The sequence below is a fragment of the Lepisma saccharinum genome, chromosome 26, assembly GCF_977018435.1.
Source record: "Lepisma saccharinum chromosome 26, izLepSacc3.1, whole genome shotgun sequence".
In the NCBI taxonomy this organism is placed as follows: Eukaryota; Metazoa; Arthropoda; class Insecta; order Zygentoma; family Lepismatidae; genus Lepisma; species Lepisma saccharinum.
Genome location: NC_139254.1, coordinates 16,308,539 through 16,333,039, shown reverse-complemented (window position 1 = coordinate 16,333,039; position 24,501 = coordinate 16,308,539). Strand labels below are relative to the sequence as shown.

The 24,501-nt window shown below is 37.4% G+C and overlaps 1 protein-coding gene across 1 annotated transcript in view; it reads right to left on the bottom strand.

Moving 5' to 3' along the window:
• Bdp1 (transcription factor TFIIIB component B'' homolog Bdp1) overlaps nt 1-23,897 on the bottom strand; it is a 31,748-nt gene extending 7,851 nt beyond the window's left edge. Inside the window, exons 1-8 of the mRNA XM_083112386.1 lie at nt 23,520-23,897; nt 20,713-21,827; nt 16,999-17,082; nt 14,269-14,424; nt 11,686-11,766; nt 8,511-8,679; nt 5,159-5,294; nt 802-996 (exon numbers count right to left, since the gene is read on the bottom strand). Of these exons, the coding sequence (XP_082968512.1) occupies nt 802-996; nt 5,159-5,294; nt 8,511-8,679; nt 11,686-11,766; nt 14,269-14,424; nt 16,999-17,082; nt 20,713-21,806 (1,915 nt within the window). The 5' untranslated portion in view covers nt 21,807-21,827; nt 23,520-23,897. The remainder of the gene's footprint in view (nt 1-801; nt 997-5,158; nt 5,295-8,510; nt 8,680-11,685; nt 11,767-14,268; nt 14,425-16,998; nt 17,083-20,712; nt 21,828-23,519) is intronic.
• Between the last annotated feature and the right edge of the window lie 604 nt (nt 23,898-24,501).

Genomic DNA, 24,501 nt, shown 5'->3' with positions numbered 1-24,501 from the left:
TGAAGCTTCCAGTTCGCAGTGCATCCAGAGACCACCTTTGCTCCAGAAAGTAGGTAATGCGTACGTTGTTATAATTTCAAGATGCCGAAAGTGAAGTGCCCAGAGAGTGCGAAATTATCGCGAGCACAGAGTGAAGCAGCTGACAAAATAAATGCAAAATTGAAAAGTGTGCTTCAACGAAACCCTGGATATTCAACCCTTTGTAAAATTTCTAAAGTTCTTTGCGGAAAAGATGTGCAAGTGGGCGAAGATTTAGAACTTTCCCCCAAATGATTTCACATTTTTCAGATATGCTCCTGTTACGTCACGTAATGTGGAAAGAAGTTTCTCCAGGTATAAGACTGTGCTTGCGGACAACAGAAGGGCATTCAAATTTGATAATTTGAAAATGCATGTTGTAATTCAGTGCAACCGTAGTGATGGAGATGATGTGATGTAACTTTTTTATGCATTTTCTGAACTGTACTTTTCAAACATTTTTATGAGAGCCAGAAGATGTCCTTGTAAGTTTCATTTTCTTGTAATTCTTTATTTTAGAAAAGCAATAATTCTCAATAATTACCCCAAATATTATTCGTGCATGTATGAATGAAAATGTATGTAATATAGTTTGTTTTTGGAAATTGTGTTTCATATATTTTTTAAATGTCAGTCATTTTAAATTTTACATATATCCTATTCATCATATTTTCAGTTTTTAAGGTCATATTTTGCTAATTTTAAGCGCATAAATGCATGCATATTACAGAAGTTTTTAGGTCATAAAAATCCGAACCCTAGTAATTAAAAAAAAACAGTTACCTAGCTCCTTGTTAAGTTCCGTGATGTCAAAATGCAGAGGATACTGCAAAGCCTTTTCAATCAAGGCACAATTCACCTTCTCTTCCTTCTTAAACTTGCTCTTCAAGTCTTGCCGAGTCCTTTTGGGAAACACTGTCTGCATGAGAGAGAAGTCTGTTCCGACCGCTCTCAGGGCCTTGTAGAAGCGCACGGTCTCTGTGAAGAATCAATTAATATTCACTAAATCTGAAGACATGTTGTAGCGAGTTCAAAGATAGCAAACATACCATCGTTCACAGCATCGGTTTTCCAGTTCAAAAACTGGTTTGTAACATTTCATCGCTTATCAGCACATCAGATAACGAAATCAATGATAGAAGCACAGAATCTTTGAACACAGAAGATTAAATTTGTACTTCCCAACACTGTAGAAACTGTTCTCAAGTGTACTAATTCAACTATAATGCACAAATCAATAACAACTAGTAATGTGTTGTCGATTTGGACTACTCAATTCTAATATACAGGGTGTATCATAAGTAATAGTGCAAATTGACACAGTCGAAAGTACACGATAATAGAAGCAAAAAAGTCTCAGGTGAAAGGTGTGAGGTACGTTCTCCTACCATTTTTAGTCACAAAATGATGTGAAATGGCTGCTAAATTCAAATTAAAGTTAACCACAAAATGTATAGTTTATTTACCAACACAAGACTTTCTGAAGTCTGAATTTGCCTGCGACTTATGCAAATTCACAGAAAATTGATCAATTCTGCTGTAAAAATTTTAGAAGCAAAAATTTACACAGGAATAAACCTAACACTTTGATAATTACACAAATGTGCTATTACAAGGAAATATTTACTTCTTGTAACACGTATAATTTTTTACTCAAATTTAGATATTTTTTAGCGAATTTTAGCCAATTTGCATATTATTCATAAAATTGTTATAACTCGGACACTATGGGACCAATCTACTTCGGATAACTTTTGTTTTGCAGGTAGAACATCAGTGCATGCAACCATGTAAAATTTGGATGCCCCAACCATGGGGGGGGGGGGGGTTACGGGCGGGGGCTGCATCCCCGAATTTCAATGAAAAAACATAAAATGTGGAGTTTGCCCCTTCTTCTCCAGCTACTTTGGGGAGAAAACCTGAACTTTTGCTTTTTTTCAAAGAATGGACCTTTCGCAACATAATGAAACTTGTTTCATGTTCCTAGCTGCCATACAAAGTGAAATAAGTCATTATGTGGGACAATGCAATGACTAAAATATTATGTTTGTATTACAATATTTGGCAAACCATTCGAAAAAGAGACATGATCGAGGGCTAGTTAGTAATATATAACACAGCAAAATAATTAGGGTTATATAAATAGGTACTCACCAACTATTGTACTGTGTGATACTTCTCAAAACAGGGACCAAGGCACAGAAAAACAAGACACTTCTTGCACTGAATAAACATGCGGCGGAAAACTTTTTTCTTGTTGCACACTTTGCATCTCATGCGCTTCCTGGTCTTTCTAGGCCAATGCTTGCTAACAGAAATTTCCAATCTTACCATCTCAGGGGGAGGTGGATGATCAACAATCAAAGGTCTAGAAGGACCAGCCTGCTCCATAGATCCCCGCCGAACCAACTATCCGGAAGTCTCGATGTCTGCGAGTCCGGGAGACCTGGCTGAGGAGGATGTATGCATTGAGGATGCTTTGGTTTAGAAGGTAGAAAAACAGTTTATTGGTCCACTTTATCGTCCTTCTGTCAGTCAGGTATGTACATGTCATTCTGTCTGCCTTATCCACGTAACCCATATTCCTATTGTAGTCTAGTATGATCTGGGGCTTCAAAGGGTTGCCGTGGTCGTCAGTGAAGTTTCCTTGTGCGGGGGGTTTGTGAAAATTTGTCAACACACGGACGTCACGTTTGTCCTTCCAACGTATAGCTGTCAGGTCCCCCTTTGTATACACATCCAGGTCACCACGTTTGGTCTTCCCCATTTTCAAGACAGTGGGCATGGAACGCCAATTCTTATTGACAGTTCCGCAACATTGGGTGCCCTTTGTTGCGAGATCATCAAAAAGTTCGGGAGAGGTAAAGTAATTGTCCATAAAAAGTTTATGACCAATTCCTTGTACTCTCTTACTTAGTTCCATGACCAGGGCATGGGTGGCTGTCACAGTTGGAGTCTGTCTGGCACTGTCCTTTCCAAGGTAAACTAACATATCAACAGTATATCCCAAAGCATCACAAAGCAAGTACAGCTTTATGCCAAATCGCTTGTGCTTCTTTGGGATATATTGCTTGAAAAGCACCTTTCCCTTGTAAAGAACAATAGCCTCGTCAATGGCTACGTATTCCGTCGGGTGATACAAGTCGAAGCAACGTTGTCTCAGATGTTCTAGAACCTGTCGTAGTTTCCAAAGGCGATCGGTGTTGTCTTGAGGAGGGGAAGAGTTGTCGGCAAAGTGCAGGAAAGCTAGGATGTGACGGAAACGGTTGCGTGACATAACATGCCGGACCCAAGGTGTGTGGAAGGAATTTGTCTGCCAGTAAGAGTCCATGTAGTCGTGCTTGTTATGTCCAAAATAGATCCAGAGGGCAAAGAAAAGGAATAATTCTCCAAGGGTGATGAGGGGGTTCTACCCTGGACGGATTATTCTCATCGACAAATTGCTGGTAGTATCGGTTAGATTCTACCAGAATAATGTCGAGAAGAGCATCCGTCCAGAATAGGCGGAAAGAATCGAAAGGTGAAGAATCAGGAGTCAAATCTGAGGTCTTGGGTCAGGGCCGGCCAGTAAAAGGTAAAGGAGTTGGACCCTGAACATGAGAGGTGTGCGGGCCCCAGGTTGATGAACTTGATGACGTCGATGATGATGCTGTTGGGAGAGGAGAGTCATTTTCATCCGAAGAAGAATCAGATATCCCCCCCACATCAAAATCATCATCTTGATCAACATCTGATCCCATGCTCTCACATTCATTGTCCGTATCATATAAAAGCTCATCGATCTCCCTAACGCATAATCGTTTCCTTCCGGACATATTTCCACAAAGAGCCGAGTCAACAGGGAACAAATGGATTCACAGTAGCTACACAAGATGCAAAAGCGAACGAAAAAAATCAGAAGCACATATCACAAAAAAATTACCCAACACAAGTTCAACACAGCTCAGGGGGCACACAATCGGAAAGCACAAAACACGGTCTTTCACAGCCACTGCTCTGAACGTCTATGGCGAGGCCTTTCCTAAACAGAGGAGGGGAGGGAGCCTTTGCATTAAAAAGGGAAGGATTAATTATAGACCTTCATATGTGGGGTATGAGCCCTCTAGCTTACTTTGTTTTGTCTATACTTCTGGATAGCCTCATGATTCTGGCTTCTGGCCTCGGGCTGTCATCAGGCTCATTGCATTTCTAACATAGAGGCGACAGAAAGTTGACACCGCTAAACCTCTTCCAATCCAGCCTCTCCTTGACCCCTCCCCCCCCCCCCCTTCCTGCTACTACTTTCGGCTGGATCACCAGGTCTAAACACAAAGAAGAATGTGTGCCTTATCAGTACTAAATCACAGCGTTGGAAGCTTGGAGGAAAACAACATCGTAAATACCAAGCATTCATTGTGTCTGCCAAGTGTGAGCCCAAACACGTGACATATTCCGAGAAAGGAGGGGGGGGGGGTTGGAATTTTCGTAAACACATGTTCCCAAACCGAACTGTCAATGTTTCAACCTCAATATACAAATATAAGTGTGGCAAACCCTCGATAATTGTATCTAAAGCTGTTTGTTCCATATATGCAACCGTGGCTGACAGGGACATACTTTTTTTGTTCCACATATGGAACGGCGGGGGACTAAAGGTTAATAGATACTCGCTACACATAAGTACAAAAGTTTTGTATTTTTTATTAATTTATTGAAAATGCGAATTAATCTATATAAAAGTGAGTAAGTTGCACACATCATAAATTATGAAATAATAGATACTCGCTACACGTAAGTACAAAAGTTTTGTATTTTTGATTAATTTATTGAAAATACGAATTAATCTATACTTCTAGCCAGATTTAAAACCTTGCAATCTGCTAATTCTTTTTTTTTTTTTTTTGCCTGTCTGGATTAAGCAAAGTTCAGCTTATCAGCATCCAGATTAATGAGGTCTTACTGTATTTCCATACAACCACTTCCATATCGAGATCAGCACTTGACCTCGATATACTGTATTATTATAGACAGTAATACTCTCAAATGTAAACAGGCAGTGCTTAAATCTTGATGAACAAAACAAGGAATAAGGAAAATCAAAAAAGAGCCAAATGCAATAGAAAGAGAAAATTCAAGATGAATGTTGAACACAAATACATACCTACACCTGACCAATCAGCCGATTTCCTCTTTTTGCTCCATGTTCCATAGTTTGTAAGTTGATTGGTGCCTTCAAACACAATGGGAATCTTCTCCATGTCTTGTCTTCCTTTTTTCGCTTCAGTCGTTTCAATTACCTATAATTATATAACAGTGATTCATTACTTCTATTTTTACCATACACACCTTCAGTTATGATTGGTTAATCAATAACCAGCACAACGTACAGGGTGTCTACAATTAAAAAAAAAAAATCACTCACTCTTCCAGGTTTTCCAGATCGAGAACCAAAATTTTCCAGACTAAAGTCATTAATAGGGTTACCAGATCGCTATGAGGGAAAAGTAGGACATGCTGTCCAAAAATGTAGGACTTTAAGTCAAAATGTAGGACACAAAACATTCACAATAAATAACACACATTTACAAAACATGTTCTTAATAAATCATTTGTTCATTAATGAAAATGATATTAAAGAGGAAATGAAGAGCAGGCTTAATTCAGGAAATGCATGTTACTTTTCTCTTCATAAACTTTTGTCTTCTTGTTTAATATCAAACAAACTAAAAGTTAAAATATCCAAAACAGTAATATTGCCACTATTATATGGATGCGAAACTTGGTCCCTTACATTGAAAGAGGAACATAAATTGAGAGTATTTGAAAATAAGATCCTTAGGAAAATATTTGGACCTAAAAGGGATGAGGAGACAGGTGAGTGGAGAAGGTTACATAATTTAGAACTACATAATTTGTATTCATGTCCAGATATTATTAGAATAATTAAATCAAGAAGACTTAGGTGGGCAGGCCATGTGGCACGAATGGGAGAGGAAAGTGGAGTTTACAGGATTCTTGTTGGGAAACCTGATGGTAAGAGACCAGTAGGAAGACCAAGATGAAGATGGAGGGATAATGTTTAGATGGATCTAAAGGAAATCGGTAGGGATGGAAAAGAGTATATAGATCTTGCTCAGGATAGGGACAGATGGAAGGCCTGTGTTGCTGCAGCCATGAACCTTCGGCTTTAAGAAAGCTAGAGAGTTAGTTCGTTAGTTACAGAACATGTTAGAAAGTAATACAAAATATCCACTTTTCAGCTATTTCCAAACTTGTAATCAATACTACTACACAATACATTTCTTATTAACTGATGCTTCTCAGAGGAGTCAATTTTTATCAATATTTCAGGTTTAGTCAGAATATATTTATGAGAGACAGAACAGTTAAACTCTGAAATTATACTGAACCTCAGTACCAAACTTTCTAGACTTTTTGAAAAAAAAAAAGATCTGATGACTCCGTTGTGCTGATGGTAATAAAAGTACTCTTCTGTCATGCTGGTTCTTATTTTTTATTTCACCCAGGGGTGCCCACGAGGGGTTATTGTGCAGACTGCGCCATCCACATTTTTGGGGAGATTTTTTCGTTAATGTAATATAAAATTCAACATTTATATATTTTTTCCAAAATAAATATAAAGACATTTACACCTTAGGTACACCATATTTAATCCATTATATGAAGAAAATAAAGTATTTAGAGGCAGCAATGCCCAAAGGTAGGTTTGTGGACTCACGTTATGTCCAAGCAACTTATTTTCTTTGGGGGGGGGGGATTTTTTGTGATGGAAATTTGATGTGAAACAGTACAGCATTTGGCACAAGTTGAATTACATTATTAACTATCCATCGCTGTTACATAAACAGCAAATTCTAGACTGCCAAGGAAATTGTAATGGGTAATATTATTGTAAAGAAAGGGGGATATCCAACTCTTACACATTGGGTCTTAAATCGACATGTGGATTCTGCTGGGGGATTGAGTATTAAACATTGGGGGAGGGGGGATTATCCGACTATTGAATATCAGTGTTAAATCTTAGATTATCATAGGAATTTTAGTTAGGGGGCTGACCATTAAATTTGGGGGGGGGGGATATCCAACTCTTGTGTATTAATATTACGTTTGAGATTGTAGCGGAAAATGTGGTTTGGGGACGGAGATTTTTTCTTTTGGAGGGGGTAATATGTAGGTTGAAGGATTGAATATTAAATTTGAGGCGAGGAGATATGGAGCTCTTAATAAAGTGTAAAATGTTAGATTGATAAGCGATTTCTTTAGAGTTCAAACATTATATTTGGGAAATATATTTAGAGATATGGTATGAGCATGTTTGAGCACCGAACATGGGAAAAGAGAAGCTGGAAAATGAGTAAATATCGAGGGATCCTATGAAAGTATTGACGTCCTATTAAATTAATATTCTTACAAGCCTGCAAAGAAATGGATATAAAAATTTTCTTCCGTTACAAAAATGTATGTCTGGTATTTTCATGAGACGATTGTGAAGAATTATACTGTAGCTGCATTACAACACACAAACAATATTCTCGATATTTATTAATAATACAATTTCTTAAAATATAAAGTTTACTGTCGGTATTCTGCTTCATTTAAAGCAGGTGGGTCAGTTTGATGATATGGTTCTATTAGAAATATTGTCGGCTATGCTGCAATATTTGTACTAACTGTGTACTTCATAGTAACATCTTGCACATTACTCGATAAAACAGGAAAATGAATAGTGTCAAATTCGCACTTCTAACTTATTGTTGCAGGGTAATTTTGCTTTCGCAAGTGAAATCATTTTTTTTTTCAATTTAAATCGATATTTTATTTTTATTTTTAAAAAACACGCTTAAAATTGCTTGTAGGCCTATGTGTTTTGGCACTGTACATAGAGATGTTTTTTTTTTTTTTGTAGAAAGGCTTCCTCTGGTAAACTATATTTTGCATAGTGAATAGTAGAGTGTGTAAATTCATATAACACAAATAAACAAATTAAACACAAAGTAAAATTTCGGTTACCTTTTCTATTTTTGCCTATAAAAATTATTGAATTTTAAATCATGAGAAATTTAATTTAACATTTCATTTCCTTTTGTATGACCCATTAGTACATATATTTTGTTTCCCCTTCTTAGAGCCTAATACACCATTCAATGAGTATGAGATTAATGTACTTTCTCTAAAAGTGATTCTGCTATCCACCAAATACTTATATACATTTTTCTACAAATTAATTCTTTAAAATGATTTAAATCAGTGATTAAAAAAAAAATCAGATTTAAATCTAATTTAAATCGTAATTTATATGAAACCACCTTATTGTTATATTATTATTATCATTATTTATCAGCCTGCAGTTAAGCAGTAATCAGTAAGAGTACATGCATAGGTATTGGGTCAAAGAGGTATCGGCCCAGCCCTAGAAAATACTTTTTCAATGCCACACAACAGTGAACTATCCAAATTATAAATGGTAATTCAAGGGTTATTTTCTTACTCACCAAACTTTGTTCGTCAAGTACAATCTGCCCATCAGGACCAACTTTAACTCGAGGAGCAGGTACTGCACTGTTGGAATCATCTTCGCCCTCACTATTCCTTTGTTCGGATCGAGTGTCATCTTCTCCGGGATCGTCTACTACTTCTTCAGCTAATCTTTCCTCAACTGACCTTAAGAAAATACATTGTGTTAGAAAAGATAAAATATACATGGTGCATGAGAAGTAAGTAAGCATTGAAAATTTGCTTTATTTTTTTAATATTTAAGCAGTTTCAATGAAACTTTGTGCAAATATACATTATGGAATAAGATTACATATGTACACACGAATTTCACATGATGATAGCCGATAGGGCTGTAGGTCCGTATTTTCTGCATGACACCATGCATGGTGAATGCTACCTAACAATGTTGAAAGGGCATATTTGGACCATCGTATCTTGCTGGTGAGTTTGTTTTCATGCAAGACCGTACACTGCCACACTTTGCACTTTGACCACAATTTTCCGGGGCAACAAGGACCTCACGAATGGCCTGCCAGACATCCAGACCTCACACCCTGTGACTTTTACCTGTGGGGCTGGCAAAGGAGGAAGTGTACAGACAAAACCCTGCACTATGGAATAATTGGAGGCACGGATTTGGGATGTTACCACAAATGTCACAAAGCAATTCCTGCAGAAGACAATGGATTCCATCCCCGTTCGTTGGATGAAGCTGGTGGATGCCGCCGGGGCCTACATTGAATTCTGAACTGGCACGTATGTAATCCTATTCCATAATGTATATGCGTGCAGAAAATTTCATTGAGATTGCTTAAATATTACAAAAACTACAGCAAATTTTCAATGCCCAGTTACTTCTCATGCACCCTGTATGTATACACAATACCAAACCCCTGCCCTTACACCCCCCCCCTCCCCCGCAAGCACACAGTTCTGTGGTTCTACCAAGTGGTCATAATTAAAAATACCCTACTCAGACTGTGGGTATACCATCTCCATTTTTAATATTCAATTTAATTTGCCTCTGTTTTACAATTTGACTTGTATTATCTCTAAATGTGACACAAGTAAGAGCGCTATGCCCTCATAGGGAAAGGGAATTTGGTAGACTAATCTATCATTCATCATCATGCAACAATCTATACATAACAATTCAATAAATTATACCTATATTCAACTTTGCAAATTCATAAGTACAATTATAAATAATTATTGGCCAATGAAAAAGATTTAACAACCTTAACACACAACATTTACATATTTAAAGTCCTTGTATTTATATATCATGTGATACTCCTGTTAAATAGACAAGTCACTCCATGCCTATTTGCAGAATCCAAATACTTAAAGAGCCTTCACAGCTGGTTCAAACACTTCTACTCATAACATGGGAAACATATCTATGTATGCATCATCTCACTTTTGTCCAAAGATATTATTTTATTCTTATGTTACCACTTATTATCAATTTTTAGTCATTAAAATTAGAAAAGTACTTATCTGTTGGATATGCAATACCTTTCAACTGTAGAAAATCATCTCGTTCTCACAGCATTCACTTGATCACATAAATTTAAGTTCAAGTAATATATTGGACTTACAAATAGCCAAATTTACCCACACACATTTTTGGGTGTCAGTATATCATTTTGCGATACTGAACTTCTCCATAATTAGTCCTTGAACCCCAAATTCAGATTCTTTTCAGGCTCTACACTTATCCACTTGCTTCCTTCCTACCACCCCCTTTTTGATAAACCTTCAATGTTGCCAAACCTCTCATTCATTCCCTATTGTCACAGGCTACTTACTAACTTCGAAAGTATATACATATGTGAAATCCAATTGTATACACTGTAATATATACATATATTTTTTTAATAAAACCTTATTTGTACAGTATAAATATACTCTGATACAAAATCAAAGGTTTTTGAATATTTTTCATGTTTAAAATGTTAGTTATAATATTTTCAGCTATAGAGGGGGAAAAGGTTATTTTACATGCCTATTAGATTTTCCCCATACAGAGATATGGCTACAAGAAATTACCTAATTTAAGAATAGGATTAAAGATTAGAATTAACTTAGAATATAAGATGCTTTTCTTGAATTAATCAGTAAATTAAAATCTAAACCTGCTCTTTTGAGACAAATCTCAATGCTGATCATCAAGAATATTACCTGATAACATAATTATCTTGCAAAACTAGATAAATCCTGACTTTTAGATGTTTTTATGTATGATTTCTTGTGATCATAAGCACTTTATATTGATACTATAAGCACAAATTAATATACGTTTTAATTTTATACAGTTTAATCTTCAAAGCAGTGCTGCAATTTACGTAAAAATTATGATCTGTTAAGAAATAACCAAAAGGAAATTTAACAATTTGTGTTCCACTGCAGTTGAACACTATATATGAAGTAAATTAATTATTTCAATGTTAATTATATTTTTATAATTTAACCAGATTATAATGATGCATTACTATGTACTGTTATATGGGTGTAGATTGGTATCAAGGCTATGGACCCCATGAGGAAGTGAATCCTCCTGTAAAAAATGTAGTTCAAATTTTCACAACCAGGTGGAAATGTGGTGCTATAAACTGGTGCACAGTGAACGACATCCCAGGAAACACATGCAACCACTGAGCATGCTGTCTTACGCTGCCAAAGGGTAATTCACATTGACGGCGTGCATATTTAACACCTCTGTAAACTAAAAATATAGTGTTGCATGTCAGAATTCTGATTGTTATTTCAGTGTCACAAATTTCTTTTTCATTAACATTCACTTCCCCAAGGTCTCCTAGAATCTGTACCAAGTTTCACTACAATCCATTGCTTCAAACAAGCTCCAAAGTGCTCAGAGTAGGGAAAATTTTAACTTCTCTTCCCCCCCCCCACCCCCTCCCGCTTTTCATAACTTACGCCAGTGGAAAGGCTTAAATTGACAGTTTCCAAAATCAAAACAGGTCTGGCTGATTTAAGTGTGTATGTCAACATCAATCAACCCATTCGGGGTTGTAAAAACAAAGTTGAGCTTCTAGTAATTATGCTGCAATTGAAACATACTAAAAGAATTCTGTTGATAAAATGCCAAATGCACTTTGTAACTACCCTTATAATTTTTATGGTTATAATTTTATTTTGAAAACTTACGGATTTGTAGACTCCTTTTCTGGCTCCTTAGGACCTAGTATGGTTTCATTCGAACCAGATTTTGGACTGGAATCTGTGTACCTAAGAATATTTATAACATACATGTAGTTGCAATTTACATTAAAAAAAAAAAAGGAAAAATACAGCAAAAATTAATACACCAAAATGATAAAAATCATAAATTCCGTGTAGGTGTTTCCAATTACAAGGTACTCTCTTGAAGGTTTGAATAACCACTAGAAGTAAATTTAAAGTTTCATTTTTTTTGCACCAATTTTGTGCGAAGAAAAAATGATTTTTGTGATTACATAACATGCATTTTTAACAACTGGCTGTAATTCTTGTACATTCGAAAACAATACTCTTGTAAAATTCTTGCATATAATTCTAGTGAATACTTACATATTAATATTTATCAGTTTTTTAAAAACGTTTAATTATTAGAATCATCAAGAAGAAGTGAAGGAAAAAGAAAACGGGAAGGAAAAAATGAATCTGACATGAAAAGAAGTGGAGGAAGCTCTGAAGAGAGGTAGAGCACCTGGAGTAGATGAGGTGCCAGAGGAAATGATACTAGGACCAGAAGTCATTGGTGTACAGTGGCTGTACAGAGTGTTGAAAACAGTGTGGCAAGAGAAAGAAGTCCCAAGAGATTGGTCAAATGGACAGAAAGGAATGTAAAAACTAAAGAGGAATAACACTTATGTGCCACTCAGCAAAGGTGTATGAGAAACTATTAGAGAAAGATTAAGGGAAGTAACAGCACTGAACATGAGAGAGGAACAGTATGGATTTAGAAGAGGTAGATGAACATATGGAAAATACAGGAAAGGCACTACGAGTATGGAAATGATGATTATGGCATTCCTAGATATAGAAAAGGCATACGATAGCATGGACAGAACAAAGATTTGGAAGGCTCTAAGAGGGAAAGGAGTCGAGGAAGAGATAGTGTGTAGAGTGCAGAGCAATACAAGGCCAACCAGAGCTGTGTGAAGACACCAGTGGGAAGAACGGAGTGGTTCAGTATAAGTAATGGACTAAAACAGGGAAGTGCTCTTTCCCCACTGCTCTTCATAATTACAATGGATGCAATTAACGAAGAGGTGGGAAAAAGATAGGAGAGGAAGAGATGAAGGTCCTGTTGTTTGCTGATGACTTAGTAATATTGGGGAACAGGGAAGAAGAAGTACAGAAACAGCTTGATAGTTGGAATGAGGAAATCAGAAGAGCATATAAAATCCAGTGCAGAAAAGAGCGAGGAGCTAATAACAAGAAACAGAGCCAGAAATGAACCAAGAATAAGATTGACACGGAAGAGTTGAGGGTAGTGGAGAGCTTCAAATATCTAGGAAGCATAATTGAGAGAAGTGGAAGAATAGATGAGGAGGTAAACAGAAGAGAACAAATGGGTGGTGGACTCTTATCAAAGCCTTCAAAGATTAATATATGGATGTGCCTATGAAATGCAAGAAGGTAATATATAACACATATTATGTGCCAATAATTACGTATGGAGCAGAGACTTGGACAATGACAGAGAGAGACAAAAGAAAGATGCAGGCAGTGGAGATAAAATTTTTAAGGAGTATATTGGGGAAGACTAGAAGGGATAGAATAAGGAATGAGGAGATCCGACAGACAGTGGGTGTAGTGAAGCTTCAGGACAGTATAGATAAGGCACAGATGACATGGTTCGGACACATGAAGAGGATGGATGCAGAAAGACTACCAATAAGAGTTTAGAATGCACAAAGAGTGGGAATAAGGTTAAGGGGGAGACCAAGATGTCGGTGGAAAGGGAGGAGTGGTGGAAGACCAGGAAAAAATGGAGAGGCTTGACTTCTATGTCGACCCAGGCAGATGCAGGAAACTGCGAAGGATGATGATGATGATGAATCTTCAAGCAACAGTATCGGTATTGGTGTGAATTGGCAAGTGCAGAGGTGGAAAGAACTAAAAATAATTCAGGCACCAGTCCCTTTTTCTCAGGAGGCAGCAATTTCTCTTTCTGCAAATACAGGCTAAGGTGGCTATGAATCCAACTTAAGATCAAGATAAACATTTTTTTAAAAAAAGCCTTAAAACATCTAATATATTTACACAAGATGGATTAAAAGTAGTTATTTCTTGCCAGAGTGGGCTTCCTAAAGGCGGCTTTTAAAATTTGGCTAGCAACATTGCAAAAATTTATAATGCAATGTTTATTATTCTGATTTAATGGTACACATGATACAAAACATATACCATACTCGTTACTTTATTTTAAAAAGATCATGAAAATATCCATAAGTGTAAATGAATAATTGAAAAAAAAAAAATTAGAACCCCACTTAAAAATGGACACTGTATTTTTCTACCCAGTATTGGCACTCGTACAGGCTGGTATACACTTTCTCTCAGAACTAAAATCAAGGTTCTTAACCTTAAGTATTCACTGCTCCTATGAACTAGCTTGAAACGTTCAAAAGATATCCCTCAATCATGGCAAAGGATGATTTTTTTCTGCAAAGCAAAAATGTTTTCTCTGCTTGGGCATGCATTCAAAACAACATGAAAGGCACTTGATTGCAAAATACTTACTTCATTGGATTTGTTGTTGGGTTGTAATAAATTAAGTCAAACATTCTAATTGTGCTTCTGTCCGGTACACCATTTTCGAATCTCCGTCTGAACTGCCTGCGTGCTTCGGCCAATCTGTTCTCCTTTTCCTTATTGGTTGGACGTCGGGACCTGGAGCTACGTGACAGACAAATAGATTTTGCATTAATTTTATCATACTAGAACACCAGCAAACTCCTTACACACACATATCATCGTGAGAGACCAACACAGACTTACAGAGGAGACGCATTAAACAAAAGAAAAACTGCATCTTTGGAGTTATGTTCCTCCGGTTCTCGCACGACGATTCGTAATGGTTCAAATGTGTACACTTATGAACATTTATTTATGTTTGTCAGTGTACCTATCATTGAGTTTTAATTCTCATTTTACCTGTATATATCACCACTTATCTGATGTAGCTTTAGTGTGTTTACTTCTAATGGTTTTCCCCCTTGTGGTTTTATCAGATATGTGTACATCTTAAAGTATACAAGTGTTATTAATACAGAGCATGCAATTAGTGGAAGTGAAGTACAGTGATAAAACCCGATAATAATAATGTTGGCAAGGATCAAAGTAAAGGATAGCCTAGGGTAGGGCTACCATACGTCCTGGTTTTCCCAGACATGTCCTCTATTCGGACCCTGAAATTTGCATCTGGGCAGGTTTTTACTTTCTGTTAAAATGTCCGGGTTTTTACTTTTATCCAATCATCATAGGTCAGAGATCACGAAGTTACAACTTTTCGAATCATTAAACGTCTGATGTTGGCAGTACTGGGTGAACGTCAATAAGAGGGTGGACGTCAATACTATAAAGTCAGGTTAGGTTAGTGGCAGTATAATATCATGGAGAATAATATTTTATTTAATGGTGATAAATTGTGTGATTTATGTAATTTTTTCGTGTTTGTGAATAAATTGATGGTGTGTGGGGCTTTCGAAGAAAATGTCCTCTTTTTAGCATTTCAAAATATGGTAGCCCTAGCCTAGGGGCCCATATTTTATAAAACCCCTCAGTCACAACACAAGATTTATCACATGTCTGTCCTTGGGCACTGTGAAACTATGGTGTAAAGGTTTTCAGCAAATGTCCTCATCCAAACGCCAAAGGAGTTTTATGACTCCAGCATTACCAGGGGTGTGTTGAGTATCTGAGCAATGCTCACTGAGCAAGATTCTCGCTCATTGAGCAGACAGATCATTTACTTGATGGTGTGTGCTCACTGCAAAACATCAGTGCCATCAGTTGTGATTGTGCGTTGCAAAACTAATATTATATGTATTGCTTCTCAACACAATGATGGGTGCTAATGTATGAAAACAAAACCAAACACATTTTTCACCAAATTTTTGTTTTCACACACTCGCACAACTTTGCAAAAAGTATGGTGTATGTTTGAAGTAAAAACAACACTTTCATTTTAATACAATTACAAAAAGTGGAAAATTATATTACCTTCTTTATCTGTTACTCGAACTTTCTCTGTAATTGCAGCATATTGCAAGCCGTTAATCATAAATACTTCTTGATTAGCTGGTAAAGCCTGCCATTTCATGAGATCAAAACTCAAAACGATATATTCTGTGCCTTAAACCTGTGGCGAACAAGGTTCAGGGAGCAAGTGACTGTGAGGAACAAATGCCTGTCATGTGGTGCCATCTGCAGCTAGGAAAATGAAACTCAGGCGGCGCACAGTCCAAGGTGACCGCCCTTACACACCACACTCACTTCTGTTCTCGTTTACAGCATATAGGCACACAGGACACAGTCTCAATCAATTCCGAACAGCCTAAATATTTCTGCATGACCTATGACTTGATTGATTTAGCATGGGTGCCTGTCATTAACATTCAATGCAAGGAAAAAATCACAATTTTGGTCTTGGCTGGTGTACAATATGAGAATAAATATACTTGTTTTCCCGAAACATCGGATTGGCTCACTTTCATTCAACTCGCCCTTATATTTAATAACCCACAAACTTTTCACTACAAGGGAGACAGCTTTCTAGAACTCCAAACTTACAGATGTTGATATGAAAATTGTCCATCAAGGAAACTCTCTTAACCCTTCAAGGAACACATGTACATACGCGGAATTCTGTGTTAATGGGGTACGACATACACATGTACGTTCAATGCATGACTGACATGAAACCAGGGGCCAACTGGGAGGGGGGCTTTGGCACTGCCCTTGACATTAGGTAAAACTAATTTATATAATTTGTTTGCAGTGAAGAGTGAAAATGTAGCCTGCAGATATTATGTTGCTCACAACTTGGTGAAGGGTAAATTAACTGAGCATGAACAGCGACTATTACATTCGTTCATCTATTTTATGAGAAAAAGTCTAAGTAGCAGCAAGTATTTAGAAGATTCACCAGATTTTAGAAAGTTCTCTCATTGTGTTCACATATTATAGTCATAAACACAATGCATTTAGAATGCATGAATCGAAAAAATTCACACCGATCAAGATGTGTGAGGAGGACACAGTTGGTGAATAACTCTGAAAATTTAATTTTAAAATATTCTCTAGATTTAAATATATAGAAATATGTTTGATGTAACCTGAAAACACTAAAGCTGAGTGATTTAAATACTGCTTGAGGTTAAGCAGGTGGGAGATTTAAATCCCGGGCAGAGGGGTTAGATTGTACCGTATTTTGGGACAAATACCCTTAATGCACACATCAACACTTACCTTATTTTCACCTCGCCTGAGTGTTGTTCCTTATTTGTATCTGTATTACTTCCACCACTTGCTTCTGAGGCTTCGTCATCTTTCCTACATGGAAAAATATCATGATATTAATAGAAAAATAGTTAATGACAAGATGAACAGATAAGCAATGTGCTGATGTAATATAAAGAAAATATATGAAGAAATTGAACAAAAAATCATATCCTTATTTAAAGTCTGTGATTATAACACTAATTCTTGATATATATGTCCATAGAAATTAATATTAAAGAAAAGGGTACATGAATTGCTTCTCTATATTTACAAAAACAGTTCCGAAAGACCATTCTCATTCTCAATAAATTATTTTCATTGAATTATGAGAACAGTGAAAATCATTCGCTATTTAACTGGTGCTCCCATATTCTAAATGTTACACTGTTGTATTTCAGAAGCAAATTATACACTATAATATTAATTGATGAATTGTTTAATTATAATTCTATCTTACAACTTGCATTAACAACCTATTTGTAGACGTGAAGATTTTCTTTTAACGATAACATCGAAAAGTTGAAGAAAGCACAATAAAGTGTTTAAAATGTATTTGGGTAGGTTAAGGTGGCAAATTTTCTGTGTTCCGGAATCACGAAATAACGCAAATTATGGCATTTTCCAGAATAACGCCGCAAAATATGCAATATAAACTGGGGATAACATTTCTTCTGTTCAAAGAGCGTTGAAGCACTAAGAGTTCCGTTATTTCTAGCCTAGTTGGTGAAAGTTCAAAGAGATTGTCACACATCATTTATTGCAGTTTGGTGGTTTAGTGTTTATTTTATACTTAGTGGCTGATAAGATGAAATAGTTTTCAAATGCAAGAAATTCGGTCATTTCTCACAAAGGTAAGCATTAATTTATTTTTTGTCATTAAAGCTAAACTTCGTCTCAATTTTCCAGAACTAAAGCAATGCAGAAATCTTAAGCATAGAAGAAACAGTAAATGCACATGTAAAAACAACACAGATTTTAAATTAATGATACCAAATTTTGCCTTAAACCATGAAAAATAACACTGAATTGCAATAAAAAATAACATCAAAATTTACAGAAAAATAAAACTAAAACTTCACATCCCTACCTATTTGTAAAAAATTAAACAATGCCCTCCGTGCAAGATAAGAGAAGTTTCAGTGGGGTATTTGAAAAATTTCCATCCAGCAACTACTTCCAAATAATATAACTAACTCTCTAGCCTTCTTAAACCAGAAGGTTCATGGCTGCAGCAACACAGGCCTTCCATCTGTCCCTATCTTGAGCAAGATCTATATACTCTTTTCCATCCCTACCGATTTCCTTTAGGTCCATCTCAACGTTGTCCCTCCATCTTCGTCTTGGCCTTCCTACAGGTCTCTTACCATCAGGTTTCCCAACAAGAATCCTGTAAACTCCTCTTTCCTCTCCCATTCGTGCCATTTAAAGAATATGAATTTTATATTTAGTATGCCTCCATGGGATAAGGACGATTGGTGAGCTACTGATCTTGTTAATGTACACTGATATAATTACAATTATAATTGTATAATAATTATTATACATCAGATGACCAAATATCTGGCACAATTGTTATCCTTTACTTTTCAGACTGCAAATTATTAAACTTTTCCCCCACAAAAAAAGTTCTGACCTGGTATATGAATTCAAATTCTACAGAAAATTCCCTGACATTCGCTACGAGACTCGGCAGCAAGCGGCCGGGCGTCAGCGCTTGTCTTTCCCGGCGAACGGGGTCCATGACAGTCGGTACTCGGCTATTAAAATTACAGTTTTCATATTGTGTACTAACCTTCACTACAGAAGGTGTTGAAAATTACGTCTCTCTGCTGCAACACATTCCTGGTATCTCCCAAGGAAATTAGCATTTACACGTGCAAGTTCATCTACTGTAATTCTCCCGATTTCGCGTACAATACTCCTTTTAACTCACGGATGGTGTGCGAATTGTCTTTGTATACTTTATTTTTTAGATTTCCCCATTTTTCTTTCCACTTTCATTCATAACTGACCCTGTCACTCTAAACTTTTTTACAAGCTTTAATATAGTGGTCCTATGTGGAACGGGAACACCAGGAAATTTCGTTGCAAAACGTCGTCTCACTGCTCCACAATTCCTCTTTCCGAAGTAACGCTTGACAAGATAAATCCTTTGTTGTAATGTAAACTTTTGTGGTGCCATATTAAGCCACAATCTTCAACACACGGACACGACACAACACAACTTCCGAGGGAGGATTATACTGGCATCAGTTTGCAACGTCAACAGAAAGGGGAAGAGAGCGAAAAAAAGAGAGTGTAGCGTGCGACTGTCGCGGACCCAGTTCACCGGGAAAGACAAGCGCTGATGCCGGGCCGCTTGCCACACTGTCTCGTAGCGAATGTCGGGGAATGCTCTGTTCTTTTCCAGGTAGAATATTTTTGTACCAATTTTAGCGAAAAATGCAGGCTCGGCCAGATCTTGAATCCAGGTCTCCGGTATAGCCTGATTTTTCGTTGGCACTGTTTTACCTGTGTGGAATTCTTTTTCTGCTGGATTGATTCATTGGTGTTTATATTATGGGCTCTCAAGAACATAGGCTATTTTTGTCCGTTATGTAATATGGGGATAAACCCCTTAACTAAACACAAAATTGAGGACAGGCCCCTAACAAGAACTTTTTCTTGCACTGCAGCACGAAGTCAGAACGGCTCTTCTGGTCTGTTGGGCGGTAGAAAATGGATCGAACTCTGTTGGTCTGATCTAGGTAGAGCCACCCCTCATCCAGGGTACACACCAATTTCAACTTGTCCCCTGCAAGGTATGTTTCATACAGTTTTCTGGCATTTGTGAACGTCTCCTGGATGTGGCGCTCTGTGAGATGGTGTCCGTGCACTTTGTGATGCGCTTCCAATGAGAGGTTCTTCCGGATGATGTTGGAAACTGTGCCTTTTGAGATACAGTAGCATATAGCCAAACTTCTCTGCGTTGGTGGATTGTCATGTGTCACTGATGCCCTAATGGCACGCACTGTATTAGGGGTTTGAGTGGGCTGGGGCCGTAATCTCCTCACAATTTCCGTCCGACCACGTACGGCAGGGGCCTTTTGGGCACATCGTCGGATGATGAGACCCACACCAGTTTTGCTGACGATTAAACCCTTTTCTTTTCACCCTTTCACTATTGCTGAGTTACTATAATGGGCGGTGGAAAGTCCACAAATGAACCCCTCCTAGAAAGCTGTCACTTTTACCTTAATCGTTCCACGGATCGTGCTCAACTGATACTGTTATCTAGTACAGGCCCCAGTGTAGCCAGCTCTGTATCGGGACATAACAGCAGTTTAATGCATCGTTCGCAATGGCCAGTCAAAGTAGACTATTTTTATCGTGAGCAATCTTCTGTATTCTGCTGGAATAGTAATTAGCTGAAATGTACATGGTGATCCATTTGAAATGTCAAAAAAGTAAACCACCATGTACAAGAAGGTAATATACATATCTCTGAGGAGTTTCTGAGTGGAATAACTAGCAGCTAAGTGGATTCCTTTCTATAACTTTTTTCTTCTTTTGACATTTCAAATGAATCACCCTATATTTCTTTTACCAACTATCATAAAAATAAGCTTCTTGCGTTTCTTTTAACATTCAAAGGTACAATGTCAATTTGCAATTTGGGATAGGGGGTTAACTCTTACCTACCTCTTTGTACAAGCCGATCCTCTCCTTGATTCATCTTCTGATTCGCTGGCACTCAAACCACTTCCACCATAACTGCTTCTTCTGGCAGCAGAGTCAATCAACTTTGGAGATGGCCGAACGAACCTCATCCGATGACGAGAGGGTAACGTTTGGCTGGGTGAAAGCTCAACATCCTTCCTGGTGGTCAACTCCGATTGGCCAGCACCTTCGAGTGGCAGATTGGCTCCGACTGTGCTTGAATTATGCTGAGGGTCACCTTCGCCCACGAATGTCGATTCGGGAACCAAGTTCTTCCCTATTTCACTTGACTTGACCGCAGTACCTATTCGTATTGGGGTTATACCTGGAATGCTAATACCATTATCCTCCACTCCACACACCGAAGCCTTATTTAAATCCGAGGAATAATGCACTGAGGTATCTTTAACAGACGTTCCTGCACTAGCACTTTCATTTATTATTAAATCATCACTGCCTTGTTTGTCAGATTTAGAAGCTATCGAATAGCTTCCATTGTAATCGTGTTTGACAGTCGCATCGCCATTAAACTTTTTAATATTTGTTGATGTAACTAAAGATTTTTCATCAGACCCGGGTACTTTCCTGCTACCATTGGCAATGACCTTTACGTTTGGCTTCAACTTTATCCGTCCACGTCTTCCTGTGGCTTTTGATTTGTCAACATCGGTTTGTAAATCTGTGGAACCTGTGCTACTTTGACTACAATTCTGAGAATTTTCACATGAACTACTATCGCATATAACACTGTTGCTTGGGCTCTCCAAATGCACTGTACTCTGTGAAGAATTTTCATCCTTGATGACGTTGTCTTCATTTATTCCGGGACTACTCTTGTCTTCCTTTTCATCCTTGACACCATTGTCTCCATTAATTGCAGGACTATTGTTGTCTTCACTTTTTACTTGAAGCAAAAGCTCTCTTATAATAGGTTTCGAGGGATTTTCGTTCTTTGTGGCGGACAACGGGACTATCTCTTGAACACTTCCATCCTCAAGATCTCCATTGGATTGCTCTGCTTTCCGCCTTAAAGGTAAATTGGCTACTGCTTTGATTCGTGAACGTCTCGCAGCCATTTCTAAATTCTTGCAAAGAAACTGTAATAGAAAATAACAAAATTAGTATACTTAATATTGTAAACAGGGCTTTTATTAAGAAATGGAAACTGTATAAAAATGTATATTTGTAGAGCTAGGAGCCAGCTCTGAAAAACTGGCACCAGGAAACCACCTACGGTAAAAATTTACTATCCTTCGGACACCTCTAATTTTTTCGTTTTGTCAATTTTTGACATTCATACTTATGTATCTGCTTCGCGGAACATTCCTGAAGGTGTATCAACGTTGTTTTGATGAAATTTGAACTATGTTTCCTAACCTAACAGAACTAACCTAACCAAGCGCCAATGGTTCGTGGGGCTAGCACGAATGGTTTGCAATTATTTCCAATTTCTAGATCCTGATACTAACACGACACCAAATTTTAACTATGTTTCCTAACCTAACAGAACTAACCTATCCACGCGCCAATGGTTCGTGGGGCTAGCTATTCTCCGTCGAAGAATTAATTTTCAACGAACAATATGAATTTCAGCTATGAAACATTCCCACATCACACAAAACACTTTCCCGATGTTCGACATTGCTACAGGAACTTATTACGGTAAGTAGTTTCTTCTGTAAAAATAAATAAATGTGTCCGAAGGATAGTAAACTAGTACTGTTTTGGTAACTAAAGAACGTACGTTTCCGCAAATGGTTTGTGGGGCTATGCGAGAATGGTGTGTGGGGCTACGCATATTTTTTTCGAAACCAATTTTTAACTATTGTACCCTATTGTGACCATACCTAACCTTACCGGAAATGGTTTGTGGGGCTATGCGTCAATGGTTGAATTTCCGCTATGAAACATTCCCACATCACAGAAAACACCTTCCAGATGTTAGACAATACTACAGGAACTTATTACGGTAAGTAGTTTTGGTAACACTTTACTATACCGGAGACGAATTTCCTCAAATTTACAGGAGAAAGTACTTAGGCAAATCATTTCCTGTAGCGTTGTTGATGTTCGGGAATGTAGTTTTGATCCATTTTAATGCGAATGCATGTGGTTTTCTACGAAAATCTATTTCCGACGCGCTATTGCTGCTGCCGCCATTTGCTTTCTGCACGAGAGCACAATACGCTCTCGTATTGTCCGTATATGCTAAATTGAACGAAAGGAGTTCTAATGGAACCTAACCTAACAGGCCTAACCTAACCTAGTAGGCATACCTCGTCCCCGTGATGGATCGTGGGGGGCTATCGTGAATTTTTGGGCTAATGTCAATGGTTTTTGGGGCTACCCGTGGATGGTTTGTGGGAAATAAGGAACAACAGTAAGTACTCGTTAATGTAAGAAATAGACATTATTTCTGTTAGAAATTCATTATTTCGCCTAAATAAATGTTCCGCAATGCAGAATAGTACGTTAGCAATGTAAAAAATTGCAAAATAAATCATTGATAGGTGTCTCCGGTATAGTAAAGTAGTACCGTAGTTTCTTCTGTAGAAATGAAGAAATCTGTCCGAAGGATAGTAAACTAGTACCACAGAATTAAATTTAAAGGTAAGGTATCTGTGTATTCGGTCACGAATACGATTTCTCAGAGCTGTAAGACAATATGTAGCATTTTACAGTATCTAGAATGGTAAAAAGGGAGAAGATACACCCATTAATTTACATTCGCCTACTCTTTACGTACAGCATTATAGCAACTAAGCACTTACATCTTCAAGATGTCTTACCTGCAGTAATCCAATTCATCCAGATTTTTTTGATTTAGTAATTTCCACAATATATTTACGCTGCATATAAGCATTCATGCTTGAATTTTCACAGTAACACAGACACTTTACAGAATTTTGGTTCATTTTTGAGAACACTACGGACTTATCTAGGACAATTTCTAACAGTATATTCACGCACTTTGTGTTATAAGTCTTTAATGACACCATGTACAATCTCTCTTTTCTTTTCTTAACTTTCGTAAGTTAATATCATACTTCAGCACGCCAGAATGAGAAGAATAAATATGCCAAATTTGCAATGGTTTATTATTAACCAACTATAGAGAATGATGACACCCAAGGAAATCGCAGATGGTCAAAGATTAGCTAGCACCTTGCAGATGGCAGTGTGGTCGACTGTTATAGTTTCAAGCAAATTGTCCATTACCATGTTTATATCTTTTACGCAAACAGAACGCGAGGGAAGCTGCAGTGCAGGCAATCAATCTCTGCATCCACCAATCGTACTAAAAATACTTAGGATGCAAGAGAAAAAAAATAATGCACATTGAACGGAGGATACAGAGTGCTAGTTGAGGAGAATTTCTGTCTCCAAGTAGTAGCCGTGTATGCTATACAGGGGCGTTTGAACAACCCCTATTCAAAATACATGTTGAAAACATTAACAGTGTCATATGTGGTAATCACATTGAGCGCCCGAATGTTAAGTATTGTGGTGAGACCGCTGTTATTGCATTCAACAGCCAAGCATTGAAAGAGAAGCCGCATATCTTTTCCTGTACTGTTGGCTGAATCCGCTGTTTTTTATTTCGTCAATATTGTTGTTAAGAATTGTTTCTTAAGCCCACATCACACGGAACTGGATTTCTAGTAGGTATGCCCTACTTGGCGCTGGACTGGCTACCAATGGACATTTCCACTTTGACATGAAAAACGTTTTAAATCCATTCATTTTACAGATAATGACACAAACATGAGA